The sequence below is a fragment of the Candoia aspera genome, chromosome 3 (genome assembly GCF_035149785.1).
Source record: "Candoia aspera isolate rCanAsp1 chromosome 3, rCanAsp1.hap2, whole genome shotgun sequence".
Taxonomy (NCBI): domain Eukaryota; kingdom Metazoa; phylum Chordata; class Lepidosauria; order Squamata; family Boidae; genus Candoia; species Candoia aspera.
In genome coordinates, this window is record NC_086155.1 from 209,032,760 (window position 1) to 209,047,350 (window position 14,591).

Sequence of the window (14,591 nt, forward strand, 5' to 3'; positions counted from 1 at the left end):
GCCAGCATTCAGAATTCTGGGAGTTGAAGTCCACACACCTTCAAGTGGCCAAGGCTGAGAAACTCTGCCTTAACCACTGCACCACACTGGTGAAAACAAATGCCACAATTTAAGCACATCATAGGGAAAGGTCTTTCTCTGCCCTCCCCTCTTCTTCACTGGATGGCTGCATCGGACTTTAACATCCCTGGGGAGAGGACAGCTCTGCCCTGGGAGTCAGAAAGGTCTGGCCTGGTGCTTGCTCACTGCGGCTCTTTAACTGTGGCTCTTGGGAGGGTTGATGGTTCGAGGTTTACGTAACCCTCCCTGAGATCAGGGTGACCTTCACCCCAGACTCTCAGCCCCCCTGCAGGGGAGGAACTGATAGGGCTGCCAGCTGCTGCAGGGTCAGACCTTTGCCCCACCCCAGCCAGCCTTTCCCACACCGCTCAGCAGAGCCGCTGTGCTCCAGCCAGGCAGGAGGTCTCTCCAGCCCAGCCTGCAGTGCTTGTTGGCTCCAGACCTGGTATTTTTCTTAAGCTAAGCAGGTGCTGAACAAGGCAGCCCTGGTCCAGGTGCCATAAACTGGCAGTGGGAAGAGGAGGACCTTTTCTGGGGCTTTGAGCTTGCAATGGGGTCAGAGGGAGGGAAGCATCATTGCTGCCAGCAGCGTGTGGTAGGAAGATCAGGGCTGGGTGGGCTGAGGGTGAGGGTGAGATTGGTGGTGGCTGGCTGAGAAGGGGAGGGGGAGACCCCAGTGCTGAGGTCCTATCCCAGTGCCTGCTGGGGAAGGAACCGATTCTTATTCAATTCCACTGAGACCGAGTGGCTGTGAATATTAGGGCCCCCCCAGAGCCATCTCTAATCTTGGAGGGTGTAGCCCTTCCCTATTCAAGAAACCCCTTGCACAGCTCCATCTAGTGCACCCGTTGTGCCCTTTCCTGGAGTGGGAGGCCCTTCAGTCACTCACATCCTAATCACCTAATGGCTTGACTACTGCAATGCACTCTACATGGGGTGGCCCTCTATTGCGGCCAACTCACAACACCCACATCACCCAACCACACCCTCAAAGACCACTTGGAAACTTTAACTGGTCCTCAATACGGCAGCGCAGGCCCTGGTGGGTGTGCCTTGGTATGCCCATGTGACACCCATGTTTCGTGAGCTGCACTGGTTGCCCATATGTTTCCAGATGCAATTCAAAGTGCTGGATATAACCAACAAAGCCCCACATGGCATGGGGCCTGGTGACCTGAGGGGCCGCCTTAGGGTGTCTGCCCAGCCGGTATGAGCTGAAAGGGTTGGCATGCTCCAGGTTCCATCTATCACTAGTGCCATTTTTTGGGACCCAGGAAGTGTGCCTTCTCTATCCCAGTTCCTGCCCTCTGGAATGTGGCTCCCACCCTGATAGCATTTTGGGAGGCCTTAAAGGCCTTGCTGTTCTCTGAGACCTACCAAATGGTGAATGGCCCCCCATTTAGGAGGGAAGCATGAGGATTTCTAAAAATTCTGAAGTGGGTAGGTAGTGAATGGGCAGGCAAGCCCCCACCCCACATTTAATCTTGCATCCTGCCTGCCACCCCCTCCTGCCAGATGGCATGCTGCCAACTCAAGACTTTGAACACACATCTCTTCTGCAAGCAGAAGCATGTGAGTTTTGGCATGTACTGCCAGAGAGAAAACCAGATTGTTGGGGGGTTTTAATCAAGCAGAAATAGTGGGATTTACCACTTCTCCACAGCCTCAGATTTAAGATGGAATGGGCAAGAAAAGGATAATCAAACAGGCAAAGAGGTGCCAAAGTCATCTCTCATGAAGAGGAAAAAGTTAGGTACAAACTGCACTAAGTTTCCTTTTTTTTCTTTTTTGCTTCCACCAGTTAATGCTTAATGTCTCAGGCAATAATTGTCTCCCTACAAATTGTCTTTGTGTATTTTATACAAGTTGACACATCTTTACATCAGACTTAAATTGGTCTTTTTTCAAGTAGGAATAAACCAGTGTTACCCACTAGTCTGTCAGAATTTTATCTTTTCCTGCATCTTTTTTTATTAGATCTTCTATTAACCTGTTGTGCTTGGTTTCAGTGGTGGTTTTTAGTCTGGACTGTCTTGTTTCATTTTATGTTTTTAATTATTTTGATTATTAGTTATATTTTGTAAGCTGCCCAGAGTCCACTGGTGTGGGCAGCTATATTAAGTCTAAATTATTATTATTATTATTATTATTATTATTATTATTATTATTATTATTATTATTATTATTATTATTCCACTGGTGTGGGCAGCTATATTAAGTCATTATGATGATGATGCATAAACTGTCAGCGGTGTCCCAGTGGTTATCGGCACATGGGTGCCATTCCAAAAAACCTTGGATGGCACTTAGAAAATCTGCACCTTTTCAAAATTTCCATCGGTCAATTACAAAAGGCCACATGGCTTGGGTCCACACATATACTACATTATGACATTCTGGGTTCTCAGGAAGAACTCAGTGCGAATGGTCAACACCAGCTAAGGAACTGGCAGTTGTGGTATCACATTGTTGTGTAAAATAGTATCTTGCATGTGACTACTTAAAAATAAAATGGAATGTTTACCTTTTTTTTCCCAAGTAATGTTTTATTCTCTTTCTACCTTGTGAGATTAATCTACAGTATTTCCCAGAGGAGGTGGGGCAGGGAACTGATATCTGTGGTTGTGCACCTCAGAGCTATTTGGGAGAGGAGGTGACTGTAATAAAATTCATTTCGGTTTCATAGTATTTTTTTCCTTTTACTTGTCAGTAAGATCCATCGGCTGCAGGTGTCCCCTCTTCCTCACATGCCTGGATTAAACAGGAGGGTGCCAGGTCAGAGCACACCGCTAAAAGGCAGGTGGCGGCAGCGGCAACAGGGTCTGTAGTCCCAGGCAGGAAATCCCAGACCTTCAAGCCTTCAGCCTAGGGCTTAGCCCTACCACAGAGAGTGTGAACCTGCAGCCTGGGAATGCCTATGTAAAGTGGGATTTTTTCAAAAGGAAGGGGCCTTAGTTATATTGTGAAGAAGGGGCCCAAGAGACAGGCCTTCTTGGGAATAGCCCCCACACTGCGAACACGCTGCTCCCGAGATCCGCCTGGCTCCGAACGTCTTGTGCTCCAGACGGGGCTGAAAACCGCTTTATGGCAATGTGATTTTGGCTCTTGGAAGGACTGTCCGCAGCCATCTCAGGGCAGTACTGCTGATCATGTCATTATATGAGGTTTTAACCAGGTTGCTTAATTATGCTTTTCTCGATATTGTGCAGGGTTCCACGTCTTTTGGAATGGGATGGTCTACAAATATTCTAATAGATAAATATCAATATTGTGAATAAATAAATACAAATAGGCAAGAGAGGAAACTGCAGAGGAAAGGAGGAACGGACAGAACCACCGCAGTACTTTCCTTGTGCATATGATGAAGTCAGCAGTGTGCCACAATTAAGAAGTGAACCATTAAGGCGCATTGGTGCATTTCAGCTATTCTGTGCTCCAGATTCATCCTGGGCTGGAAAGACTGAAAAGCCCCACAGTCTTTGGAGGAGGGGGGGGGGGGCTGAGCGGAGTCACTTGCTCCTGGCCAGGCGCACGCGCACACACCCTGGAGCCTCACTCCTGGCCCCCAAGGACAGGCACCCTGCTCGCAGCGCCCGATGGCAACCTACAACTGGATGCCCCTTGCAAGATTGCCAAAAGCTCCCGACTGCCAACCGCTTCTTCCGGGGCTCCTACTAGGCCGTCGCCTCCCCCCGCACCTCCCCCAAGAGAGAAGGAGGCGGGCAGTGGCCAGGGGGCGGCGGCGGCCCCTCTCCAGGTTCTCCCGGCTGCATCTTCCGGCAGGGTTTGGGAAGGAGGGGTGAGTGCGTAAGGGGCACTTTGGTGCCCTTGAACTGGCAGCAATGCCCCCCGCCTCAATTGGCCCTCCGGGGGTGCCCAGTCGCTGAGTACCAGTCACAGCCGACCGAAAGCCTGCAGTAAGGGGGCATCCGGGTGTCGATCTGAAATGCTGCTCGTGAGCCAGACTGCCCGGAGACCCGCCCCCCCCTCGCTTCCCTGCCGCTACTGGCCTGGGCCTCCCCGGGGTTCAAGAGCTTTCCAGAGGACCACTCTGGCCGGCGGGGCACCCCCGGAGGACCCCGAGTCTCGCTGCAGCTCATCGGTCGCCTTGAATTGAAACGGGGCCCCGGCAGAAAAGCTTCCAGGCCGAGCCGTCCTTTTGCTCCCTGCGGCCCGAATCCGGCCTCGTCCCCGCCCCCGCCCCCGCCCCCGCCCCCGCTTCTCGCGAGCAGGCGCCTTTCTAGACGCGCAGAACTACAACTCCCACCCTGCGCAGAAGACGCGGTCAAGGACACGCTGTTGGGAAACATAGAAGTTGCCGCCCAGCGCTGCGAAAGGGCGGCGTTAGGACCCGGGGCAGCTCCCCCGGCCTTTTGCGCCCCTCCCCGGCCGGCCACAAATGAAGCGTTAAAGAAAGTAGGAGATCGGCGCCCCCAGGGATGCCCCGGGCAGTCGTCCGCCCGCGGCCCAGCCAGGAAAGCAGCGTTCAGCGCCGGGGGATGCGGCGCTTTCATTGTTCGCTCTGAAAACCCGTCGAGGAGGGGGCTCGCTCACAGCCCCGAAGAAAAGGCTGCAGTGGCTGGGCCTGGCCGGGAGAGGGGGCGGGGGGTGCATCTCTGCGTCTGAAGAGTGGAGGGAGGCATCCCGTAGTGACAGTCCGTACGCAGCCCCGAAGACAGCCTCTAAGTCAAGAGTTTCCCCGTCCTTCCTCATTTGCAGAATGCAGTTAACCTGGCAGCTGCATTCGCACGTGCTAATCTGAGTTAGTTTAACCTTGCGTGTGGCCGCTTTTCTAGTTTGTCCTTGTGCTTTCCGCGAACGAAGCCGGTTTGCTTCGCGTATTGCTTCCGAGCAGTATGCAAACTCAGCAACCAGCCTCAGCCTGTCGTGAGAATGCAACAGGCCCCAGCAGCGGCGTAGCCTTCCCCCGGGAGAGGCGGCTGAGGGCCAGCGGCTCAGAAAACCGCCGGATTAGCCTTGCCAGGCTTTGCACAACATCCTAGCCGAGCTAAGACGGCCTCGGGCTGTGAGAGTGCAGCCTGGCCGTGATCCAAAGGGCCTCCTAGATCCGAGGAAAGTTTTGCCTGGTCGGTATCTGTAACGCTCTTGGAGGATCTTCGTCGCTGTCCCTCGCTGAGCGGGCGGGCGGGCCACCGTTTGGCAGCAGCAGGCTGGGAAGCCGCGAACTCCGTCCGCCGATCCTTCCCGGGACGGCCCTCCCGGCCCCCCCTCCCGCAAGACGCGCCAGAGCCCCAGTGCTGCGGAGCCTGGGAGGAGGGCGCCACGCAGGGGCCGAGGCCGACCCCTGCCGCGGTGCGGTCCGGCAGCTCTGGCGCTGGCGATCTCGCAGCGCCGTGCTGCGTGCGGAGGCTCGGCGGGGCCCTTCCCGGGCTCGGACGCGGCGCCCGCCCTCCTGCAAGGTCCGGGGGGGTGGAGGCAGCGGGGGCGGGACCCAGGGCGGCCTCACGCTCGCCCCCTTTCCTGGGCGCTGCAGTCAGCCCTTCGGAGGCTCCCGGCGGCTGGAGCACTAGCCACGCAGCGCAACGGGGAGACGTGGGGGCCAGCTTGTGCGGCGAGGGGGGCGAGCCCAGGCTTCCCCACCTCTGGTAGGATCCCGGCGGGCAAGCGGCGGTGCTCAGAGAAGGCTGGGGGCGGGGCGGTGGAGCAGGCGCGGCAGCCCTGCAGGCCGCTGGAGGAGCCCTCCCGGCTTGCACCTCCCAGGCTCCGGGCGCAGAAGAGGGTAGCGGATTCCGTCGCGTGTTCATTCCTGGCACTGCTCTCGCATCATTCCTGCAGCAGCTTCTTCAACGGAGATGATTTTTCTCCACAACAACAACCCTGCGAGGTAGGTTGGGGGAACGAGAGTGACCGCGAGCTTCCCTGGCGGAGAGCGGAGTTCCAGGCAGCAGCCCCCGAGATGCTTACGGGAGGAAAGCCGCGCACCCACCGGATCTTCTCGTAACATTGCCTGTCCGGAAAGGTGCGCCAGGAAAAGGAGGCTGGCTGGCATCCCCCCCTCCGCCGGTTGGATGCTGCCTCCCTTGAGCAGGGAAAAGGGGCCAGCCCCGCCCTCGGGTGGCCCTGCACCCATCTTCCCCTCCCCCCGAGCTACGAAGCGGAAAGGCACGAGGCCAGGGGTGTGGGGCGGGGGGTTGGGGCGTCGAGGGATGGAGGCGCCCCGGGCAACCGTCGCACCCCGAAGCGGCCTTCAGCCTCTCCCCACGTGGGCCACAGCCTCGACCCGCCACGCCAAGCTTCGCCGAGAACCGAGCCGCGCCGAGCCTCGCCAGCACTGCGGCAGGACCCAGGCGAGGGTACGCGGGCCCCGAGAACAGCAGCGGCCCGGCTTCGCAGGTGCTGCGCTCCGCTCTCTGCGTCGAGAAAGTCCGGGCGCTGCGTGGAAGGGGGAAATCCCATCCCACCCGCCCGGCGACTTAACTCTGCACCTTTCTGCTTAGGCAGGTGGGCTGAGACGCCCGCGCAGAGTGGGAGAGCCCCGCGGAGGCCGGCGGCCAAGAGGGAAGGCGAGCCAGCAGCCCCACCTAGTGGCCGCGCGCAGACCCGGCGCCGCCTCCGCTGCCTCGCAGGGCGCCTGGGCTGGCCGGTGGGGGGGGTTCCGGGGTCTCCTAGCCAGCCCTGCAGGCTGTGGCCAGCGCTGGGGCCAACCAGAGATAAGAAAAACAGCGTCAGGTGAAGCCAGAAGGTCTGCTCTTGACAGGGACGTGTCCTGCACCTCATCCTGATGGAGTTCTGCCACAGTCCAAGGACAGCTCTGTTGGCAGAGCCTGGCAGGACTTTTCCTGGCACTTCCTGCCCTCGGTGTTTCTGGGCCTGTCCAAGATGGGAACCCTGGCACAGAGATGGGCAGAGCATCGATCGCACCATCCTAACATTTTGCCCCCACCGCCACAGGCAGACACCCCTGGGAACTGCAGAGAGTACCCAGTTGCTCTTCCTGCTCCTGGGCCTCGTTCCAGCAGGGAGCATCCTCTGCAAGGACTGCCTTGAAACCCAGGGAGGCAGCAGGTGCTGTGCTGATGGGGCCCCAGGGCGAGTCTGGGGGTGAACGGAGGCTGGCCCCTTCGTGATGCAGGTAACCAGAGGGGGCCCATCTCAAAAAGGAGGCCAGGACGTATATTCTTGCCCATCTGTAATTGCCCAGCACCCTCACATGGGTTACACACTCATGGTGTCCTCATCTTCCTCCTCATACTCCTCCTCAGGGGGAAGGTGGCGGATGACATGGCGCATGGAGATGTCCTCATAGTCAAAATAGTTGAGATTCAGGTGGCGTGCGATGCGGTGCCCGAGGGTATTGATCAGCTGTTTGGAGAGAGAGAGAAGTCAGAACAGAGCAGAGGCCAGGCCAGAGACAGGAGGGTCCCGCTCCAGCCCTTTCCTCCCCAGATCCCCATCACCTTTATTCCTCACTCGGGGGCGGCTTCTCTCAGGCTCCGTGGGGCTGGGCTGGCCTGGTATTCTTGGCCAGCTGGCCGGGGGAGGCGCACTGGTCCCAGCAAGTGGGCGGGCCATTGGGGTTGGTCTGGCCCTTTCCCAGTCCAGTGCTGTCTGGGACGCTTGGACTACAGTTTCCATGGTCCTCAGCCAGCATAATCCCACCATTCCTTTAGAGCAGTGCCTTCAGCGAGGGTGGCAAGATGCCATTTTATGTGGTGGCATCTCCTTGTCTGCTGCAGTTCTTGGAAAGGCAGAATCCAAAACAAGATGAACCGGGTTTCCCTCAGCCGGTTTCCCTCAGGGGGGACCAAGAGCTCGGAGAGAGATTCAGCAGCCATAAGCACAGGCCAGACGCTGCCTAAGAGCGCAGAGTAGCTGGGGCCAGCCAGGCCTTCTGGAAACTTCAGCAACCCTCCCGCTGCTGCTCCCCTGCCAGCGGCTGGTAGACTCCCTCTGGAGTGGGAAGTGTTTTAGCCCATCTTGCCAATAACTGAGCGCATGCTCAGGTTCAGAGGGGAGCCACAGGAAATAGAGGCCCAGAAACCAGGTCATACCTAGAAAGACAAGAGAGCTGGGCACCTTCAGCCTCTCCCCCCAACCCCACCTCCAATTTGGAGGTTATTACATCAGCTATCTTCAGATATTGCAAGGACTGCTACTTGGATAAATTGGTTTGTTATTTCAAGCTCCAAGCAGCTGTAGAAATCACAGGAAACGCATTGCACCTAAGCAGCCTTCCAGAAGGGTGGGGTGCTGAGATTTTGGGTGTGCAGGGAGGGTGGCTGTCCAGCAGATTCCCAGGCCAGCAAGGACAGTCAGTGCTAATGCTTCCTGCAGCCTGCTTGGGTCGCCCTGGACCAAAGTCTCTTGGGAAAGGCTGGGCCAGATGCAATGCAGCCGAGACCCGATGGGGATGGTGGGGGCAGGACGCCAAGGAACTTCATGGCAGGCTGATCCCCACAGGAGGTGGGCAAACAGAACCACAGGTGGAGGGGCTGTTCTCCTCCTAGTAGCCTTCTGGGTAGTGGCTGGACAGGGAAGGGCTCCACAGAAAAGGGTGGTATCTGTATCTGGGTTGATGCACAGAACAACCATAGAAAGCTGGATGTTAAATACGTCCCTGCCTCTGCACTTGGAATTGTTGTGGCCAAGGTGGTCCAGGGATGATAAGCCATGTTGTCCAGGGAGCTGCAGGGGAGGTTCTTTGGCATCTGGAGCAAAGGATCAGCAGCAGGGGTGGGGGGGAAGCCTCAATATGGAGACAGCAGAAAGTTGTGGGGGGTGGGGGAGGAACAGGCTTGGCAATCTGCTTTCCCCAGCTTGGCCCCCTCCTGAGTATAATCCCCATCACTCACATCCAACAAGGAACCTGCCCAAGCCCCGCTGACTGGGGACCATGGGGATTGTGGTTGAACATGCTAGGAAAGAGGAGGAAGGCTGGCGTAGCACTATCCCAGCCCCAAATAGGGCCAAGCTGCCTACAGCCTTCAGGGCAGGGGTCCAGTCAATTTGCCCAAAGCCCCAGACTTGGGGAGGAGCTAGACTTTCAGCCAGCTGGGGGGCAGGGGGGGTAAGACTCCAGCCCCTCTTGCCTGCCCTGTGGCTCTTTTGCAAGGGGGCAGCCATGGGCTCCAGGTCCTACTTCTTTGTTCCAGATCTCACCTCGTAGTTGCTGGTCAAGTGGACCAGGGTGAGGACCTCCAGGCGGTATCCATTGATAATGAGGCTGTAGAAAAGCTTTCCATAGGCTAGAAGAGGAAGAGGACAACTCCAGATGGGTCTCCAGGAACTTCAACAGATGATTTCATTCACTTCTGGGCAAATGCTTTGTCAGCCTGCCTTTGGTTGACGTCCATCTTCCCCAAGTTATGCCTTCAGATGTGTTGAATTTCCTTCTATCACCTCCTACATTGACTGGGGACATGGCAGCTAAATGATTGCTGGAGTAACTTTCAACCATGGTTGAAACCAGAGGGAGAGAGGACCAAAAGTAAGCCTCTCTCAGCAGTTCTGGGGTGCTTCTGGGTTGGACTGATTCACACATCCCCAAAGCCATTAGGTAGTTGGGATTTATGGCTCAATGTAGCATGTGATCTTGGTCATTATGATGTGGTCAACAAACCATGCTTCAGCACATTTGTTCACGCAACATGCTTAATCTAGTTTCTGAGTTAACTCATTTTCCAGATTGGGACAATATACTGAGCTATATGCTGACCAGAAGTCCTGGATTCCTGCAACGTGCTAAACCACTCATAAACAAACAAACAAACAAACAAACCACCCAACACAGTTAAAACTAACTAAGCTTAGTATATTGTACTTGGTCCTTCACTGCCCAATTAAGCATGTTGTGCAAATGGAGGCTATAAACAAATTCACTAGTTGATCCTGAGTGCTGCAGGCCCACATCTCTCAGCTGTTATGCCTTAGATCCCCCAAATCTCTCTAAGCTGGACTTTTGGCCAGCTGTTACCTGCTGGGGTGTTGGATCCATCGGCCAGAAGTTTGCTAACCAGGGGCAAACTTGGAGGCCAATGGTCACTTCCTGCCAGGCACCTGTCAGCTCTTCCACTGAGGCAGAAGCATTGTTGGGTGAGGAGAGGGCCTGGGGGTAGGGTGGAATAGGATGGGGGAGACACAACTGGAGAGTTTCAGAAGAGCCCCTTGCCAAAGGGGCAGGGGGCAGAGGGAGGCAAAGCAAGGGATGGTGAGTCATGGCAAGGGGAAGGGCACTGGGGGTGACCAAGGAGGAGCTTTATGGCTCCTCTGTTCTCAGAGCCGGCTAGGCCAACCGACCAAGCAGCTGCAGGAGAACACAGCAGCCACGCCCTTGTTCTGAGACCAGAGGGGGACTCGGGAGGAGCTGGCTTGATGGGACCTGCTAGGTGGCCTGGCCGGCAAGCGAGGTACCTTGAATAGGGCGGGGGATGGCTTTGGGGAGGGGAAAGGAGGAGCTGAGCCCCGAGTCCCTCCCTGCCCCACCGTGGTACCGTCTCGCTGGCCTACGAGTCGGACGTAGATCTGGTGCAAAGGCCCCTCCTGCCAGAGAATGCCTTTAATGTAGAACTGGTAGAAGTTCCTGGCGTGGTTGATGATCAGTCGCCGTTTGCTCATGTTGCTAACCAGAAGCCAGAGGCCGGTCACCATGCTGAAGATGAAGAAAGCAGATATGTCCTGGTGGCTCTGCAAGGGAGGGGCTGGGGTCAAGGAGAGAGGAGGTGTCCTGGCCACCCCGCTGTCTTTCTGGGCCTCCAGTAACCCCTGGGGGGGGAGAGCAAGTTCCCTTGGCCAGCCTTCCCCCAAGGGCGCCATACATTCCCAGGCACCCTCCTTGGGCAGGAGCTGTGCTGATTCTTCATAAAGACTTGCTCTTTCTTACCTAATTATGCAATATTTACAATGTTTTCTACCAATTCCCCCGCAACAGACGTGAAATCATGAGCCTATAATTTCCTGGATTCTTTCAGGACTTTCTGAAAGCCCACCAGGAGAGAAGGCAGGCAGGCAGGTCTGGGATCAGAAAATCAATCATTCCACCTCAGAGATGCTCTCTAGCTGGGATGATGCTGACTGCATTGGCCCAGCACCCAAGGGTGACTAAAGGTCATGCTAGGTCAACATGTTGTGTGAATACAGCCATTCCTTAAGCCACGACATGGTTTACTTGGGAAGAGGACAGCAAGCAGCAGTGTTTGGTTAATCCAGGTACAAGGTTAATAGGATCTAAAGTTGTGTGGAGCCACCCCCAAAGTTCACTTCCCCGTCCCATCTATTTATGCCTTTTCGTAATGTGTGTCCCACCTGTCTGTCCCATCCAGATAGTTAATCCCAACCTGTGTCTGTACGAGAGCTTCCTGCCATCCCTCCCACAAAAGGGCTCAAGAATGAAATGAAGGGAATCCCTTTGGGTCCTGGGTCAGCTAGAAAAAGAGGGAGAATTGGAAGCCCATGTTCTGCCAGAGCAGCTTCCAAGTCCCCCCAGGATGTTTGAGTCCCTGCTGATCGCTACACATTAAAAGCAACGAGGAGAGTGGCAAGCCTTCTCCCAGCCATGCCCAGCTGCAGATTCCATTATCCACAAGCAGCACACCCAAAGACCTCGTAGGCTGGAGTGATGGGAGGTAACAGCCCAACCAGCTTGGAAAGGAGGGGGGGGGGAGCCAATGCAGGCCCTTACGCGCCTGTTACGCAGTCCCAAAGCCTTGACCAGCCAGTTTTCATTGGCTGGGGAGGCCGGCTCTGAAGCCCTCGGGAGGAAGATCTTACCAGCACCAAGAGGGGTCAGAAGCCGCAGCCCGGCTCCTTTCCTAGGGGAAGTGCTGGGTGCAAATGTGCCACTGCTGCAGCCAACCTGCTTTCTCATCTGGGGGGCATCTTGACCCCTGTTCAATAAGGGCCTGGACAACTGGTTTACTTGGGAGAAGCCCAAAGCAGACCCACCGCAGCTTCCTTGCCTCGCTGTGAGGACTGAGACAAGGGGAAGGCCAAGGTATGAAATCCAGTGGGCTTCTCAGGATTCTCCAGTCAGGGTTGTCCTTAGGATCACTTAGAAGAGACGTCGCTGTTCCCCAGCGGAGTCTAGCCAGGCAGGAGGGGGACTCCAGAACAAACGAGCAGAATGTGGTTTCCTGGTTTTTTTGTCTCAGTCCCCACCAGGGAGGCTGGGAAAACAAGGAAGTGACGTCTGCAGAGACCCCTTGAAGGTGACGCTCGCTCGGGTCTATTAGATTCCGCTGACCTATTTAGCATCCTTCTATCCTGCCTTTCTGAGGGGAAGAAGTCAAGAATCATCAACAAGCCCTCACTTAGAACAGCGATGTTTGCTGGGAGCCAGTTTTAAAACCGCACACACAGAAGAAGCCCCCCTGGGGCTGTATGGATCGGGGAGAAGCTCCAAACGAGCCACCTGAAAACACAGGATAAATCTTTCCGTCTTATTTTCAGTTCCTTTGCTGGAAAATGGGAAAATAACAGCAACCTGCCTTGGTTATTACACTGTGACGTGAGACAAGTGGAGCATCCAAAGTTAGGTTTTAAGGGAGGGGAGGGAGGGGGGAAAAAGACCGCCACAGAATTACAGTCCCGGGCAGATGGCTGCCTGCCCCAACAGCTGGGCCTCCCCAGATGTTGGGCCAAGCGGTCCCTTTGTTCTTAACCTTGGCCGTCTTGGCGGGGCTGCCCGGAGCTGCAGTCCAAAATGGCCCAAATACTCGGAGTGTCCGGTGAGCAACGTGGCCCCCAAAGCATGCAGGCTGGCGGTGAACAGGGGGGCAGGGGGGGTCCAGTATCAGAAGAATGATGAGGGCTCACCCCGGCCTTTTTGAAGTAGAAGATGCTGGCAATCAGGGAAACGACAAGGCACAGCAGCGCTTTCCAGATCATGTCCTTGTAATACTCGATCACGAACACTGTAGGGGGGACGCGCATTCAGGGCCGGGCTCAGCTCCCACCAGGGCGGCCCGCAAGGGGCCGTGAGCATCTTCTCCCCGGTGGCACTGCCCTTCTGCCACCAGGCCAGCACCCCCAAACTCACAGTCTCATGGGCAGTTTAAACCCTCTTCCCTATCTGAGCACAAAAGGAAAGAAAAATGCCTCAACATCTCTGTGCAACCGGTCGATTTCCTGATCTTGGATTCTCTCTTTTAAGAGTGGCAGAAAAGCCCTGGAGATGACTTGCTCCAGAAGCCCGGGCTTTCATTCCTAAGTGGCCAGCTGCTTCAGTGAGCTGCAGAGAGTCTGAAAGGCCACAGAATCCCATGCCTGCTGTGAGCAGATCAGGAATCCCACAGGACCTTCCCAGCAGCTCCCTGCCCAGCCTCTGTTGGCCTCTGCCTGTGGCTCTTGAATGCGGTCCCCTGCAGCTGGGCCAGAGGACCACTGCCAGCTTCCGTGCCGGAGATCAGCATCGCCATCCCGGCCACTAGCTGCAGCCTTCTTCTCTAAAGCTCTCCTCGAACGGGTGGCCACCCAGTCTCGAGGCATCGGATACGGGCGTTCCTGGCTCTCCACTGGGAGAGGCTCGCCTGTGCCAGCATGAGACAGTGGGGATCTCCTTGCTATCCTGTTTCTCCATACCATGACCGTCTGCAGAAATAGCTGCATTTGGCTACTAAATGAACCCATTTTCTGGGTTGACCCAAGACATTAAACTATAAACTTACCCAGTGGGTTGGAAGCCATTTTGCAACAAACCAGGGCCTCATTTTGTATATTTCTCTTTATGTTCCTCCTTCCATACCACTTTTTACATGAAACCTCACCCCAGTGGATTTACTCTGGTTTTGGATTACTTTGGTTGCTCCGTTCTGCACCGAAGGCTAACGACTGGGACTGCCCATAGCATTCCAGGTATAACTGTACTACATATAGTACAAAACTCAAAGATTTGTCTCCTTGCATTTTTCAGTGTATAAACAAGCTGAAAGCAGTCACCTGTGGCTCATCCAATTCCCTCTTATGGGCCTGTTCCAACACCACCTTAGGCCCCATCTAGATGCACCCGTCAACACCTGGCCCCACGACCTCTGCTGGGTTGCTCAGCCAAGTCCTGATCTCCTTCTGTGCCACGTACTGTATGCTGGGCCTGGAGAGGCTCAGGGGTCTTCCCCACACACACACCCTCCACGGTGGGGAGCCCCGTACCTTTCGGCTGCTGCAGCTGGAATGGGAAGTATTTGTTCTCCTGGAGCTGCTCGTCCAGGTATTGCTCTGAGTTGATGAAGCTGCAGTACCAGAGGGTCAGGGGACCCCTCAAAATAGACTTGGTGATCATCCTCCCAGGCCCTGCAGAGGGCCTTCAGGGCTCTGTGTGGGGAGGAAGGAAGAGCTGAGCAGGAAGGAACCCCCACCTCAATCAGCAGAATGGGGGTGGCCCCTGGGGGGGAGGGTGAGTTGACCCTGCCTTGTCTGGAGAAAAGGGCCCTTGGCGCGCGCGCGCGCACACACACACACACACACACACACAGGGGCCACCCATTAGGTCAGCACACTGCACTGAAACTACCCCTGGTGAACCGTCCCAGCCCGCCCCCCCACCCAAAGCAGGATAGAATAGTGGGCAGCCCTTTTCC

At 55.9% G+C, this 14,591-nt stretch overlaps 1 protein-coding gene across 1 annotated transcript; it reads right to left on the reverse strand.

Annotated features, from left to right (window-relative positions):
* Window positions 1–7,236: 7,236 nt before the first annotated feature.
* TMEM249 (transmembrane protein 249) lies at window positions 7,237–14,293 on the reverse strand. The gene is made up of 5 exons (XM_063300015.1): window positions 14,164–14,293; window positions 12,832–12,929; window positions 10,512–10,704; window positions 9,181–9,266; window positions 7,237–7,383 (listed from the first exon to the last, which is right to left on the reverse strand). Exons 1-5 carry the CDS (start codon window positions 14,291–14,293, stop codon window positions 7,237–7,239), a joined length of 654 nt encoding a protein of 217 aa, XP_063156085.1.
* Window positions 14,294–14,591: the final 298 nt, after the last annotated feature.

What these genes read in the sequence shown, in the direction of transcription:
- TMEM249 (XM_063300015.1), bottom strand. Translation starts at nt 14,293, where the DNA reads ATGATCACCAAGTCTATTTTGAGGGGTCCCCTGACCCTCTGGTACTGC. An exon ending in TCTACTTCAAAAAGGCCGGG is followed by an intron (nt 10,705 to 12,831) that starts GTGAGCCCTCAT and finishes CCTCCCTTGCAG; the next exon opens with AGCCACCAGGACATATCTGC. An exon ending in ACTCGTAGGCCAGCGAGACG is followed by an intron (nt 9,267 to 10,511) that starts GTACCACGGTGG and finishes TTCCTCTTCTAG; the next exon opens with CCTATGGAAAGCTTTTCTAC.